Raw genomic sequence first — 16,421 nt, 5'->3', positions numbered from 1 at the left:
GAATGCTCACAGGCATTCAATGCTATTATAAAGATAAAAGAGAGGGAGGAGCCAGGCTAAGGGGCTTCTGCAGAACATGCCAGCTGGTACTGCAGGCTCTCGGGGCACCTTGGGCTTTGGGAAAGAGAGGAGGAGACTACACCAAGCAAAACGACAACGTTTGGAAGCAGTTTAGTCCAGCAGCTGAATATTACATTGAGACTCAGAAAATACTATTACTGGCCTGCTGTGTGGTCCTGTAAAAGTCCTCTCTCTTTAGGACAGTGTCCTATGAAGCTGTGCCCATCTCTCCTGTCTGTGGATAGCGTAAGCTGCTCAAGACTTTCTCTACTCTGTGACCGCCTTGGGAGATCACCTAGGGGACTCATATAGAGTACCAAACACACACACACACACACCCCCCCCCCGACCATTACATACACGTAGTATTTCCTCACAACGCCTACACAGCTGAAGGAAGGTCTGAACTTCAAGGTAAACCATTAAATTCCTCTCTGGATTGTATGGTTCTGTTTAATACAGAGGCACAGAAGTGAAATTCCTGTCCCCTTCATCCTCCCATGTACGGGTTTCACTTCAATAGTGAGCTGAAGTACAATCCTGCCAGGTGGCTGGTTTTGTTGGGCCAGGCCATTTATAAGGCACTGTAACAGCAAAGAAGCGCCTTCAGAGGAATTCAGCAGAGTAAACTATTACAGCTCATCCTGCAGGGGAGGTGGAACATGTCCACGCTTAAATAAGAAACAAAAATTTACTCCCCACTTGACTTTAAGCACTTTTCAAGATGGAAAACTCTCCAGCAGCTTGCACACCCTGGCCTTCTTCCCTGAGCTTTTTCTGCACATGCCACTGAGTAAATCACTTATTAAACATCAACACAGCTTGCCTTCTGCAGAGTCAAAAATTGCTTACATTTCAATTAAAAAATGCCTGGAAGACTGCACTCGGTGAAGCTTGAGTTCAAGGGCTTGACTCATAACTCACTGCAATTACGGGGAGTCCTTAGATCACTTCTAATGCACTTCAGATGGTGTAACTCATTCTTGCAATTTAAATGATGGCAAGATGCTAAGACATGTTATAAACGACAATTACATCCTCTCTATAGGACAAAAGAGAAAAAGAATCCAGAAAGATCTATTCACCTTGGATTTCCCTCTGAGGCTTTGACCCATTTACAGGTTCATTTCCAGGTGGTAACTTTGGTAGTCTGGATGTGATTAGTAGCTATGCCTTAGAGATTCTGGCAAAGGGCTGGGTGTAAGGGGAAGTTAGCAAAAAATCAGATAAGATGAGGCCTCCAGCTGCTTTTCATGAATATTTTCTAGGCTTTGGAAAGATGCACATTATGGTATGTGATTTTTCACAGCTGGCAGCTAATGAGGGCTGATAAGCTCAACTACAAGCAGCTGAAAGCATCTCAGCACAGACAAAAACAGTTTTTAAAGATACAATCAGATGTTCATCATCAGAGTTCCTAAACACTAAGCTGCAGGAATACAGACCATAAAACCCAAGTTCAGCCATCTATAATATACTGCTTGTAATTCGGAAGCTTTGGGCTTCTAATCTTACAGTTTAATGAACTGAAAAACACATACGAGAGGAGCCTGAGGCCTCACAGGAGCTCTGGGCAAGGGAATACACTTGCTGTCTCTGTACAAGCCAGCGGGAAGGGATACAAAATGGGCTTTCTCTAGGCAGCGCTATCAATTTGATTGACAGATGAGGCATAGCCAAGGAAGTGTTCTCACACGTTCGGAGAACCCCCCTACCCATGCTGCCTTTCTTTCCCTACCCTCGTTCGGCAGTTTAATTGTCAGACTCTCAGACCTACCTCAGTAGCTTTTCAGTCAGTCACTGACCTTGAAGAATAATGACTTCAACTGCCTTTCTGAATTCCTTCACACCTGTGGCCAGGCTTTTGTTCCACAGCGTGACATCCTAAACGGAGCACAGAAACAATCATTGTGCCGTATTAGCAAGTGCCTCTGGCCTAGATGTGGATGGCTCCTATGGATTCCTACATCTGTTGCACTACAGCGTGTGATTCTAGTAAAAATTTGCAGCTACTGTGTGGCAAGCAGCAATTACTGCAGAGTAAATGTTACTGCCTTAGCAGATGGCACGCACGCACCGCTGTGCTTTCATGCTTGACCTGTGTGTACGTTGTATCTGCCCGCAATTTCACATGGAGGAGGGAGAATCTGCTTTTTCATTTTGATTTTCATATGAATGGTAGAGAAGATCATCGAGAGAATAAGAGCAGTGAGGCATTCATAAAATGAAAGTCAGTGCTGCTTGGAACCTCAACTCCTGACTCCCTCCACTGTCACTTTATTGCTTTCCTTACCATTTCAGAGAGCACCCTGCCTGCTGAGATCATCTGAATAAGCAATTTTCCTCTTTCCCAGTAAAGACCAGATGAATGAAGAGCAAAACTGCTCAGCGAGCTTCTGCTACTCAACAGCGTAGATACCCTGAAACACATGCAATTCAAAAGAATAAACGGGCACATCGTTAATGGTCTTGCATAGCGTAACAAAACAAGCTCTAAGGTTAGTTACTATTAATTTGGAAGCAGGAGAGCAGAATTCACACGTGCCCTAGGGAGGTAAATCCGGACACTGTTTTTGAAAATTTGAACAAAGGTAAATGTTTTGAAGCGCTACATGACACTGCCTTCTGTGAGGTGCGTTAATTTAACAGGTGTTGCTTCATCAATTAAAGATAAAAATAATCTGCTTGTGAAACTTGGTCTTTGAAAAGACACAAATAGGCCTTTTAAACATTAACTTTCTAAAGCTGTCAAGTTGTATGTACTTGCTTTAAAGATAAAAAAGCAGCAACTCCCTGCAGCTTTTCAGCCCCAAACTGAAGTATTACAGAGTGACTTTTCGTCTAGAGAATGTTAATGAAATTTGCTTTGTGTTAAGACACAATGTGAGGCTATTCTTGGCAGATCACACATTCTGCTGCTGATTTTCCTTTTTGTCCTTCAGAGACTGCAAAGATATTGTAGGGTTACTTCAGTGCATGTTCCAAACCTTTGTTGCACAAATCTCAAGGGCCTCTCATCCAAACTATGAAGACAAGCAATGAAGATCTGAGCCAGGATGGAAAACAGAGAATATTTTTAGACAAAACATACTGAAGACCATTTGAAAAGATTTAATCAGGGAGTTTAACCCCTCCCAGCCTCTACCTCCATGTCACGATGATAACATTAGCTGCAGTTAGCCTTACATTTTGATATCTCAGAGTTTAAATGCTTGTGGCCAAATGATAATAAAATTAGTAACCAAGAACTCCTTTCTAGCCCCCCAAGCCACAAGTAAGCTGCCAACCTTTCCAGGAGAGAGTATGAACTAAGCAACATGCACTTTCACTGTGCACTTTGCTGGGAGAGGAAGAGAAGAGGTTTTTGAATGAGACAGATGAAGAGCAAATTTTTGTTGCAGTATTTTCACAGCCAGACTTTAAACAACCTCAGTATGAAACGGGGCTCGCTCTCTTACTGGAGAGCTCTAACAGCATAGGTTAGGTCCTTGGATCGTGTCTGCTTGGCTACTAATTCCATGAGTTCCCGTAGAATTTTCGTCTGCACAGCCATCACCAGCTGCCAAAGACAGACATCACTTTGACACAATCCATGTGCTGGGTATCACACAACGACAGAACGCCAGCTTCTACCAATACTTGCATGCTTTTTGGTGGACCTGACAAAATTTGAGCTGGATCTGAAATGGCTAGGACTCTGAAAGATTAAAATTAAATGTTATCCACAAAGGAATTTTTAAAACCAGACAGAGGGAATTAACCATGTTTGTATACCGCAAACTTCTAGACAGCATAAAAGTGTTACATTACAGCTAAAGAGTCAACAGCTGGAAGGTTAAATATGTTTATTTTAGTAGTGTAAGGGGGTTTTACAAACAAATTCTTAGATTTTGCAATATACACAAAAGAACCGTTACAAACAAAAGCAAAATATCCTCTCAATAATAGGGACTCTATGCAGACTGAAATAAAATTAAACCTCTGTTTCTCTTTAAAATGCATCTCAGTAAACATTCTTCTCCATCACTGATAAAATGTACATCTATAATGACATAACGGGGGCGCAGGGGGATGACAACAGATGAACGACATCCCTAAAAATAAAAAGTAAAAACAATGGGGAGGAAAAATTATTATTCTGTTTAGGGTGGTATTTAATTCTAAATATGTCCATCTAAAAAAATTAAATATATCTTTTTTTAAAACATATAATTGAAAATTTTTCATGGCAGTGCAATACAGAAATAGTAAAATTCATCCAAAAAGTGCTACGTACAGCAGCTTTGTTAAAATACCGTAAAGAAGGGACAGTGCTGTTTTCAAGGAAAGACTAGCATGCTTTTTAGCCATTTCTGAATTAAAGTCAGAAGATATTTCCTGTTTTTAGTAATTCCCTTCTCTCTCCTGTCTCATTCCCACAGATTATGTTTTGAGACAAGGAACAGTCACAGTTCAGTTTGTGTGCATGTGTACATACATGTGCAGACATATATTTGCATACACACAGATGTACATATATATTTATAGATCTATAAACAGGCTTGGTTTAAAAAAGCATTGCTTTGGAACATAGTAAGGGCTCTTCTTCAGAGAGTGAGACAATATGGATTTTCACAGAAATAAACGGTCCACGATGGAAGATGGACTTTATCTACTACGTTATTAATTCATGAAACAATTACACCGCGCTTTTGAGTATTTCCCAGAGAAGACACCCTCAGAGGCCTCAAACTCTTCAAAAAAATAAAACGGAACAGGGAGCATGATTTTAAATCCAGCCTCTTTTCATGGATCCACAATTTGTAAGAGCAAAATTTACCTTAGCTGTCATTAACATCACATAGATGTTTACCTATTACAAGAAGCAATTACTGAAATTAGTAAAGAGCGTGAGATTTGCACAGAGCAAACTGCAAATGCAAAGAAGTGGTCACACACAAAGGAGGCCAAATTTGAGGCTGGAAAAAGTGTAATTAAAAAAAAAAATAAAAGGACGTCAGATCATTAGGACTGTAAAAATATAAGTCTCCAATTTCACTTGCTTGTTCTATTTCCACAAACTGCTGACAAATCTAACCCTCATCTATTCTTTCAGAGTCGTGATATTAAGTACCCTTACAGTCAAGGGAAGGCCAGGAAGCACTAAGCCATATGAGGACATTTTGTGCCTCTCGGGTCACTATGTTTTGTTTTGATAGGAATGTAAACATTGCCTTATTCAGTGCTCCCCAGAATTACAGTTTCAGCATAAAGAAGACTTCTGTGTCAGTGTTATAATCAGTTTGGTTCTTAGGCTGGGATGTAAACACGGCAGGAGAAGCTATATCCATACAAACTGCTTTTGCAACGCTGCAGGCTCCCTCTGGATTTCCCCTCTCCTCGATGGGACTCCCGCTGAGCTGGCCCAGGCTTTGCAGCCGCTGTCTCTCCTGAGCTTGCTTAGCCCTGTTGGCAATGTACCGCACCCTGCTCTGACTGCGAGATGAAGACCTGCGAAGGAGTCCCAAGCTCTCCCCTTCCTCTTCAGATTCAGTTGGATCAAGACTGATAGGGGAAGTGATATCGTTTTCCTGCTGAAAGGCTGTCAGCTTCTTTAGCTGCTCAGTCAGTTCATCCTGGGATTTGACTGAGGATCTCAGGCCTGAAGAGCGGCGCTGCTCCCACATTGATCGAGTGACAAAACTCCTGCTGATGCTACGGTATTTGCTTTCAAAAGTGCACACAATATCATCAGAGGTAAGGTCTCCAAGACTCTTGGATTTTGCCTGGTTGTTTCCACCCATATCATGTGCTTTGGATTTGTTAGATGACTGTCTGAGACTTTCCATGTACAGCCTGCTCCAGGTATGCCTTCTAGGAATGGATGAGAATGCGTCTGGAGGGCTCCTGGCAAGAGGACGGGGGCACAGTTCATCTGCTGGCAGCTGGCCAGACCTCAGGTTAGGATTGGATTTGCTCTTGCTCACCATTGGCATCTCGTTGCCAGATGTTGTAGCAGATCGTGGGCGCATACCCTTTCTTACGGCAAGGGGCTCAAAATTTTCATGACGGATGCCAAGATCTGGGAGGCTTTTGCGAGCTAGGTTGGGTAGAGAGAGATCTATCACAGTGTCATTGGAGGACATGCTGGAAGAAGACGACATGCTGTCACGATGATTGCTGCAATCTAGCTTGCTCCAGATCTGGTCATTAATAGTGGCATCGAAGTATACTTCTGCTGCTGGAGACGGGCTACTTGGAATTTTTATTAAGGCTGAGGAGTCCGATGTCTTCAGTCCTTCAGTCTTTGACCTTCTTACTAACACGTAAGAGCCCGCCTGAGGAACGGAAACAGGTAGAGGCTGTGCAGCCTGGGCTTTCTGGGAAGTATCTGGAGGCAAAGCTGTCTGTGTGCTGTAAATCACGTTGTTTTGCTGCTGTAGAACAGCTGCTGCACCAGGTTTTTGCCCTTTGGATTCAATGGTGCTTTTCATATCTGTTAATACCTGACCTGGTTGGTCATTTTGTTTCTGGCAGTTTTCGAGAGGTTGGCCGGCAGTCTTACCTGCTGCTGCTACCAGCCAGGCTTTTTGAGGACGCACTGCCAATCCATACTGATCTTCAGCATTGCAGCATGCCTGTGTCCAACCGTTTTCTTCTCTGAGGCATCCTGCCACGCTTGTCCTCTCATCTTCTTGGACTACTAAACTTGCGTCAGCTGCTCTTGTGACTACCTGCACTTGATCTTCTGCAGCCAGGTTGGTTCTTTGCTCTCTAATGAGCAGAGATTCTTGAGGCTGGCTGGTTGTGCTGCTTACTTCTGATCGAGATTCAGTGGAATGATCAGACACAGACCCTTCTTCAGAATCACTGTAAGGAGTAATGGGTAGAGGGAAGAAAAGGCTGGCATGATGGTTTTCATTGGCAATAACAGGCTCTTCAGTGATAGTTTCTAGGCTGCATAAAGAAGTGACTGACCTCTGTATTGAGAAATGGCAGACATCTACTTGGGAGACACGAAAAGACAGGAAAAGGAAACAAGAGAAACAGAGATACAGGGTTAATTAGCTATAACAAACTGCAGTTTAGCTGAAGATTTATTCTTTATGTGTTATCACTTTGTTTTTAAGGTAGTAGTTGCATATATTAATCATTATTTTTTAAATAACTTATGATTTCAAATGCCTGACTAAAGGCAGTAAAAATTTCTGCTCATTCAGTTTTAGCTGCCCCAAAGCCTTGTTGCTTTAAAAAAACATCTCAGTCCATGCATAGTAGCACCATATACTTTTCTGATTATCTTATTCAAACAACTGTGCCCATCAATTTCTTTGTGTCCCCTCTCATAAAATAACTTTTCTTCCTCCACCATCCAGCACCACTTGAACTGCTCTTTCCCTTCCTTCCAGCACTCAAACATGTCAGTATATCGGATCATGATCAGCCCCTGTATGATAACCAGAACACCATTGCCCAGCCAACAGATATGGTCCCGGTAACCAATTACACAGAAGAGAAGCTGCACAGGACTTGTGGAGCAGATTACAAATAAAATTATCTGTATGCAGACAACAGAATGTAGTCAATGGCCCTTTTAAAAACAAAACAAAATCTTTAAATGGACTAACTTTGTTTTCCTAAAAAAGTTTGTTTCTTTGTCAAAAAACTACAGACACATGGTTCATGAACACCAGGCTGACAGTACAATCCAGAAGAATCACTACGACCACCAATTACCTGAAGAAAATGCTCCGTCCATCTGCAATGTTTATAATCTGTACCCTAAGAGCCAAAGCAATCATGCCAAAAAGACTATTTCCTGTATCTCCAAACCACAATGCAAACATGCATTCGAGAACTAGCAAAGCACCACCGAGCCGGACAACCACCTTCAGAATACAGGAGCAGATCGTTATAAGGCAGGAAACAAACAACAACCAGGACTACAGGCAACAAGGTGCTTGAATGAGTGACACTCGGTAGACAGTTACCTTTGACTTGCTTGTCCTTTCAGTTCTTAACTAGAGAGAGAGTGTGCATGTAGAATAATAGGACAGAACAGAGGAAAAATCCAGTTAATGTAGGGAAGGCAGGTGCAGATAACAGGATAAATTAGTGCTGAGGGAGGGAAGGGAAACAGACAGAAATATTCACACATTTTTGTAGGATCCTAAGAATTTCTGACCAACCAGAGCACTCAATGGAATCCATAAATGGATGGGTATTAAGTCCATTATTTTGTCATAGAAGAATAAAAAGCAATTTTTGCTATTCGAGGAACACACTCCACTGCACTGGGGAATGGAAGCTAGCCTCCTCTTCCCCAAAGCCCTTTCCTAATGCTATGGGAAAAATAATCTATGTTACACCAAAAAAAGCCAAGGAAATACTGGGCCTTTCCTTCCAGCACCAGTATTTCCAGTCCAGAGCTGTGACAAGAAGCTTAACAATGGAGACAGCTGTTCAATGGCTTATATTACATTAGCTGGGAGTGTTAAAATGGAAGCAGGCACACGTGCCCATAAGCGAAATCCACCGTTCACAACACAGCAGACTTTTTGGTATTTGCAGGAATATTGGGGTGAGTCCAGAGCTGATCAGACTAATGAGCTCTCCTTCTTCCCATCCAGGCTAGGCCTTCAGCATAGATTAAGGCACACATACAGGGCAAAATACTGGAAATCATAATGCCGTTGCCATGAAGGGGACAACTAGAGACTATACTTTCCTGTCTCATCCTTGTGGCACTTCCCATCGACAGAATGTTAATTACGAAATGCAGCCATATTAGGCTAACGTTATTGGTTTCCTTGGTTTCTTGGCCCAAGGTACTAAAATAGCAGGCGGATGGGGAAAGCGCACTGTTTGTGCAAACATAGTGTTTGTCACTGGACCATCAGCATCCAGTCCAAGCGAGTATTTCACCATTTTAAAGGTTTGCCGATTCCATGCTTGGGAAGTCAGATGGATTTAATCAAATTTCAAGCATATCACAATATTTATTTAGTGACTTGGGGGGCTGGCGGGGGAGCTGGCACTGATAATGGGAAATGGTTTCATATGTCACACTACTCAGAGCTTATGAAAAGCCTAATGCCAATAATTTAAGCATAGAAAGAGTTCTGCTGCTTTGGATTAATTTCAGGTCACGGGAACCAGCAAACTTCGTCCCTCCCCCTCCCATTGTCCTGGTATTTTCCTAAAAGCTCAAAGCAGATATTGGAAAAAAGATATTAAAAAGAGAAATAAAGAAAAATTTTAGACACCCACCCTCATTAAATTGATCAAAGAAATGGAATATTTAAGATTTCTGTATGAGGCTTTCAAAGAAGCCCACTATAGGTGGGCAGTCAGAATCTATTACTTAAAAAGGGATTACATATTAAGAAGCACTGAATTCCCTTAACAGTTCCTGAAAATGTAACCATCAATGTCCAGATCCCTGGGCAATTAAGGGGAAGGGGAGGGTTTTGAATAGAAGCTCTTGTAGTCATAAAGAAAAGCTGTATTTCTTTGCTTCCCCTTCACAGCTCTATGAAACAGAAAATCTTGTCAAAATCTCTTCCCTCCCCTCTCCTCCCTGCCAAATCAGGGGGGAAAAAAGCCAATTTCCTTATTAAAATGTATACCTTGATTGCCTGTCTTCCTGTTTTCCATCTTTACAAGCACACAGTTCATAAGTAAAGGTACAGTCTTGTGATCCCAGGGACCACATGCACATTGGTCTGGCTTGAAACAGCTACAAAATGCTGTAGCTTAACCAGCCTTCCTTTGAACGGACACATATTACTTTGCAGTTGGGAAACGCCAACAGCCCACCTAGCTTGGTCAAGTAACATCAGGTCACGTACCTTGCTTCTTTATATTATGCAGCTGTGCCCTCAGGTCCCAGTCAAATCATATACGTAATGTTAAGCACATCTATAAATGTTTGCATACTGAGGATTCATACATTGAGGACCAGAATGGTCTGCTTTGTTCATAAAGGGTGATCTGAATAATCCAGACTAGAGAATTCCATCCAGTAATCCCTGAACTGATGGCGGTAATTTTGCAAGTTCTTTGAGGAAGGAATTGGTTTCATTGTTAATAGAGTGCACATTAAGTATCGTTTCTGATGTGGTTATCCCTCCGTGAAACACAAATACTGATAACAGAAATATTGTTGGTTAGTATGGTTTTCCCATATTCAGTCTCTACTTAATGCTCTGGTTTGGATCTTAAAATTTACTTAGTATCATACCACATTCACTAAAAAAAAAAAACAAAGAAACAACAAACCAAACAAGGAAACAAAAAAACCCTGAACAAACAATCCAAACATTAATGGACTATCGGCACTTTACTACTGCAGACGGTTAGGTAGGCATGGAAAGCACTAATCTAAATCAGACACATCTAGGAAAAAAATAAAATAAAAATATTTATGCAGACTTTTTTTCTATCATTGCCAAAAATAAAGAAAACGGGCTCTTGACAGCAAAACAACATACAGGAGCTTCTAAGTAAAGATGCTATGCAGAAGCTGAGACAATGATGTGATCTAAGGTGGAGAAGGGTGAAGAAAATCTGGTCTTACCAGTAAAGAATATAGGGGATTTACTTCGAATTTCCTCCAACTTTTGAACGAACAAGGCGTTCATTTCCCTCTGTAGGGTGCCCACTTGCCTTCGAGAAGCTTCAGACCAGCGCTTGGGGAATTCTGGGCTTCCAAGGCTTTCTAGACTGCTCGAGTTGGAGGATATAGAGCCATTGCTGGCTGCAACCAAGTTGACAGTGCTTCCATACTTGCCACCTGATTGGCACTGCCACCGCTGCCGGGAATGAGCCTGTATTCCGTGACATTTAGATTCAACATTTTTCTTCCCTGGGGTCACAAAAGACTGGGTGCTCCTTGTTAGATCATCGGCAGTTCCAGAGCTGCTGTGAGACTGCAAATCTGATTGCCGCCTGGGCTGGCCTTTAACAGCCCAGTTTTTTAGCTCTAACCTCTCTTCTCCAGTTATACTGCTATACTGATCATGGTGAATTATATCTTTAGCAATAGGCCTGGTAGGATGGTCATTCCACTTGCATTCTAGATCTGGGCTTTCTTTGGAACCAATCATGCATTTCATGCAATTGGTGGCCACTCCGATCCTACCAGAGCTGTTGATGGCACAGCGTGCAAAGACGCTCTGCTTCTCGCTCTGGTGCTCCTGAAGCCGGACCCTGTTAGACCTCTGTATTGGTTCACTGAAAGCAGCACCCCCTTGAGCACAACTTTGGCTTTTGGCTTTACGAGAACTGTGGGCCTTACCTTTCAACCCCTTGCCATGTACCTCCCCACTGGCACCATCTCTGGGAGCCGGTGACAGAGAAGCCCTTTCTGGCCCTTGCTCAAAGCGAGGCTGTGAGGCAGCTTCCACTTCATGGTCTTCACCGGCCCCTTCAGAGCTGTTGTCTTTTGTGTCAAAAGCAATTTCAGGAAAGCCCTTCTTGTTCTTCTTCTGGCTTTTGGTGGGTGCACTGGCTGTCCGTCTCAAGATGTGGCTGCTAAAGGAATGTTTGCGATGAAGCTGACCAGCAGCATGACTGTCCAGAGAGGCCTGCTTTGGATTTCTGAGAAACAGGCCTTTTAGGCCTAGAGCTTGTTTGGCCTGGAAAATTAGAAGAAAAAAAAAACCAGTCCTTAGTAGAAAATGCAAGTCTCTTTCTTTGGGCACAGGAACTCATGTACAAATGATCAGTTCACATACGCATGCATATACAGAGTCTCCTGGCATATTTCTACCATCAGCATGAGAACTAAATCAGAAATAGGACAGAGATTAAAAGAGGAAAAAAAAGCAGTAACAGCAGCTTTGCGAAATTTAATGTCTTTTTCGTTCAACTATGTCTTCAGATAAAATTTTCCAACCAGGCTTATCTCTGTATTTGTCATAATTTTCTTACTAGCATATAGCTACTTACAACATAAACATAAACATCAGATATTGAAAAGTAAAAAAAAAAGGAAATACTTTTGGTCTACAAGGAACTAATTCTGAAAGATGAAGAGTTTCTCGTGTGTGTTAAAAGCCACAAAGCTTGAGGTATAATGCCACATATCTGAGACTCTCTAAGACTAAAGTCAGAGTGCTTCCTTTTTAGCAATACAGCTTTCTGGGGTTTTGTTGTCTGGTTTTGGTCTTGTTTTTCTAAACACAAAGCTCGGTGGGGTATGGGGCAGCTCTCCAACACAATGTGCACATTTAAAACCATTCTGTCCCAACAGTTTAATGACATGCATCTACTGCAGAACCTGGAAGAGGTGTAGGAAATCAATTCACTACAGGAATCCAAGGCCAAGTGGAGACTTGCAGATTTGTTGCAACCTTAAGTCTTTTCTTTAAAGAGTCTATGCTATGACCTAGCTGCCGTTACTGAAACTTGGTGGGAGGAATCCCATGAGTGGAGTGCAGCTATCAATGGCTACAGGCTGTTCAGAAGGGACAGGTGAGGAAGGAGGGCCAGAGGCATTGCCCTCTACATCAAGAAATGGACAGAGTGTGAAGAGCTGTCTCTGAAGGATAGCCACGAGCAGGTTCAAAGCTTATAGGTAAAAATCAGAGACCTAGGCAATAAAGGGAACCTTGTGGTTGGTGTCTGCTGCAGGCCACCCTCTGTCAAGGGGAGTCTATTGACAAAGTATTCTCAATCCAGATATAGGCAGCATCGTGCTCGTGGGCTCTTGGCCTGCTGGGGGACTTCAGCCATCCCAACACCTGCTGGAAAAGTAGCATGGTGAGCTATAGGCAATCCAAGAGACTCCTGGAATGCATTAAGGATAACTTCTTGAGGTAATAGACGGTGGAAGCCGGGACAGGTATCCTAGGAAGAGCAAAGGGATGCTCTCTGGTTGTGTAGGGATGGCATCAGGGAGGCCAAGGTGCAGCTGGAGCTGAACTTGGCAAGGAGCGCAAAGAATAATAAGATGGGCTTCTACAGGTATTTTGGCTAGAAAAGGAAGGCCAAAGAAAGTGTATCCCCCTGATGAACAAGACTGGCAAACTGGTAACAACAGACAAAGAGAAGGCTGAGGTATGCAACAACTTCTTTGCCTCAGTCTTTACTGGCAACCTCTCTTCCCACACCTCTTGAATGGAAGGACTGCAAGACAGGGACTGGGGGAACAAAGTCCCTCCCACGGTAGGGGAAGATCAGGTTCATGACAACCTGAGGGACCTTAACATACACAAGTCTATGGACCTGATGAGATACATCCCAGAGCCCTGAGGGGACTGACTGATGCAGTGGCCAAGCCACTCTCCATGATATTTGAAAAGTCATGGCAGTCAGGTGAAGCCCCCGCTGACTGGAAAAAGGGAAACATTGCACCTATCTTTAAAAAGGGTAGAAAGGAGGACCCTGGGAACTACTGACCCGTCACAGCCTCCCCTCTGCGCCTGGGAAGATCACGGAACAGATCCTCCTAGAAGCCATGCTAAGGCACACAGAGGACAGAGAGGTGATTCGAGGCAGCCAGCATGGCTTCGCCAGGGGCAAGTCCTGCCTGACCAACCTCATGGCCTTCTATGATGGTGTGACTGCATCAGTGGACAAGGGAAGGACTACGGATGTCATCTACCTGGACTTCTGTAAGGCCTTTGACACAGTCCCGCACAGCATCCTTCTCTTGAAAATGGAAAGATACAGCTTTGATGGGTGGACTGTTGGGTGGATGAGGAATTGGCTGAATGGTCGCATCCAGAGGGTAGTGGTCAACGGTGCAATGTCCAGATGGAGACCTGTGACAAGTGGTGGCCCTCAGGGGTCTCTATTGGTCCATATCGGGACCAGTACAGTTTAATACCTTCATCGATGACATAGACAGTGGGATTGAGCGCACCCTCAGCAAGTTTGCAGATGACACCAAGCTGAGTGGTGCGGTTGATAGGCCAGAGGGACGGGATGTCATCCAAAGGGACCTGGACAAGCTCAAGAAGTGGGCCTGTGTGAACCTCACGAGGTACAACAAGGCCAAGTGCAAGGTCCTGCACGTGGGTCAGGGCAATCCCGGGTATCAACACAGGCTGGGGGATGAAGGGATTGAGAGCAGCCCTGAGGAGGACTTGGGAGTGTTAGTTGACAAGAAGCTAAGCATGACCCAGCAATGTGCGCTTGCAGCCCAGGTGGCCAACTGTATCCTGGGCTGCATCAAAAGCAGCATTGCCAGCAAGCTGAGGGAGGTGACTCTCCACGTATGCTCCACTCTGGTGAGACCCCACCTGAAGTGCTGCAACCAGCTCTGGGGTCCTCAGCACAAGAAGGACATGGATGTGTTGGAGCGGGTCCAAAAGACAACTACAAAAACTCAGAGGGCTGGAGCACCTCTCCTATGAGGACAGGCTGAGAGAGGTGGGGTTGTTCAGTCTGGAGAAGAGAAGGCACCAGGGAGACCTTGTTGTGGCCTTTCAGTACTTAAAGGGGGCTTACAAGAAAGATGGGACAAACATTTTAGCAGGGCCTGTTGCCATAGGACAAGGGGTAATGGTTTTAAACTAACAGAGGGTAGATTTAGACTAGATCTAAGGAAGAAATGTTTGACAATGAGTGTGGTGAAATGCTGGCATGTGTTGCCCAGAGAGGTGGTCGATGCCCCATCCCTGGAAGCAGTCAAGGCCAGGTTGGACAGGGCTCTGAGCAACCTGTTTTAGCTGAAGATGTCCCTGCTTGCTGCAGGGGGGTTGGACTAGATGTCCGTTAAAGGTGCCTTCCAACCCAAGGTATTCTATGATTCTATGAATGTACTTGGAAACGAACATAAATGTACTCCTGAGCAGTTATGTGATAATTATACAAAAAAACCCCAGCTGCCCCTTAAGGTGTTTCCTAGATTCCCAAAGTCATCGACTAGAATAGCAGTACATCCCAAAGGGCAACATGGAACAGTTAAAATAGGTTCTGGTTCTGAACCACCTCTGAATGGGCCACCACTGATTGTAGAGGGGGAGTACAGAGACCAGCTTTGTAATCTGGGCACCCAAAGCATAATATTTAAAGTACGTGGTGTAAATGTTTCCTCTGAATGGCCACTGAGGAAATAGTGCAACCCAGCAAATTGTGCTCTACTAGGAAGTCCTGAACAAGGCTTCTGCACCACACCATAATACAAATAAAGCAACAAATGCTGCAGGCTTATGTTGTCTTAAAGTGTCATTATCAGCTTTGGGGCCTTGCCCAAGTTAAGTCCAGCTGGAAAATGCAGTAGTTAAAAAAAAATTAAGCACATTTTTCAATAAAATAAATCACCAGCCATTCTGTAGACTTAAACACGTTAGGACTGGGCCAATTAGAACTCCTGGAGATTTCAGTTAAATTGTAAACATAGAGCTGAATTATCTGCCTTGTGTAGAACACTATACTTGGGCAGAACTGGACATCAGATGCTGTCAAACCTCATTTTTCATTTTTCCTGTCTCTTAAACTGGAGATAGTGACTAGCACTCAAACTTTAGACAAGAAATTTGTGGCATGGAACAGAGGTCCCAGCTGTGGAACAAAACTGAGTGCACTGAGTAAATGAAAAGAAGAAACTGGAAAAAAAACCCCAACCCCCAACCAAAAAAAAAACCAACAGGAAAAGAAACAATAAAGAAAAAACAACCCAAAAACCCAACAACCCCAAACCAAGAAATTATGGTAATTTTTAAAAGTTACCTTAAAATAATTTTAATTTTACTTTTCATGCAACATGAACTCGTTACAGAACGTAGCTGATAGTGACCTGTTAAGCTAAAGTATTTCTTGACTTAAAACAGATAATAATAAATTGGATGTTCAAATGGAGATTTACATTCTTTGGGAACTGTTGGTAAATAACCAGTGGATGTAAGAATGTAATATTTTTTCAGTATAAAGGAGATGTACACTTCAGTCGAACTGAGACCTGTCATGAACACCAGTTGAACTATATGTTGTCATGAGCGTGACATGGATGTCATGAACATGGCAAACGATCATAAAATATTTTACTTTCTACCTGTGTGATTATATTTTGATAATTTCCTACCATACAGTACTTATCCAAAGATACTCATGTATGTTTTCATCACTGAAGAAACATGCTATAAACAAGTGAAGTTAGTCAGGGTGATAATACAATACTTCATATACTTCAGTACTTATTTAAGCATTAAACATATATTCACCGTCATATATCTCCCACCATCATACCACTGATTTACATTTCAGTGAAACAGAGAGTTTCAGCATTCCTGTAAACATTCCAGGTGTACTTGCCAACTTTTAAAGCAATAGGCTGATGCCTGATAAAGAGGACATTGGTTCTGCTCTGTATGTAGAGCCTCGTATGCATAAATCGCTTAAAGCAGAAAAGAGGTATTTCCCTTCTAATCTAC

General features: G+C 43.0%; 1 protein-coding gene across 5 annotated transcripts in view; it reads right to left on the bottom strand.

Annotated features, from left to right (window-relative positions):
- Nucleotides 1-3,888: 3,888 nt before the first annotated feature.
- The window catches only part of PLCH2 (phospholipase C eta 2), a 124,223-nt gene continuing 111,690 nt past the window's right edge, over nt 3,889-16,421 (bottom strand). For 3 of the 5 annotated variants that reach the window (XM_075113697.1, XM_075113694.1, XM_075113695.1), the window contains 2 exons: nt 11,339-11,678; nt 3,889-7,042 (listed from right to left, as the gene is read on the bottom strand). In XM_075113697.1, coding sequence (XP_074969798.1) covers nt 5,295-7,042; nt 11,339-11,678 — 2,088 coding nt within the window. In that variant the 3' untranslated portion in view covers nt 3,889-5,294. The remainder of the gene's footprint in view (nt 7,043-11,338; nt 11,679-16,421) is intronic. The other 2 variants (XM_075113696.1, XM_075113698.1) reach the window with 2 other exon arrangements.

The sequence above is a fragment of the Phalacrocorax aristotelis genome, chromosome 19 (assembly GCF_949628215.1).
Source record: "Phalacrocorax aristotelis chromosome 19, bGulAri2.1, whole genome shotgun sequence".
Classification (NCBI taxonomy): domain Eukaryota; kingdom Metazoa; phylum Chordata; class Aves; order Suliformes; family Phalacrocoracidae; genus Phalacrocorax; species Phalacrocorax aristotelis.
The sequence above is the reverse complement of the archived record's forward strand: the minus strand, read 5'-3'. Positions and strand labels throughout refer to the sequence as shown.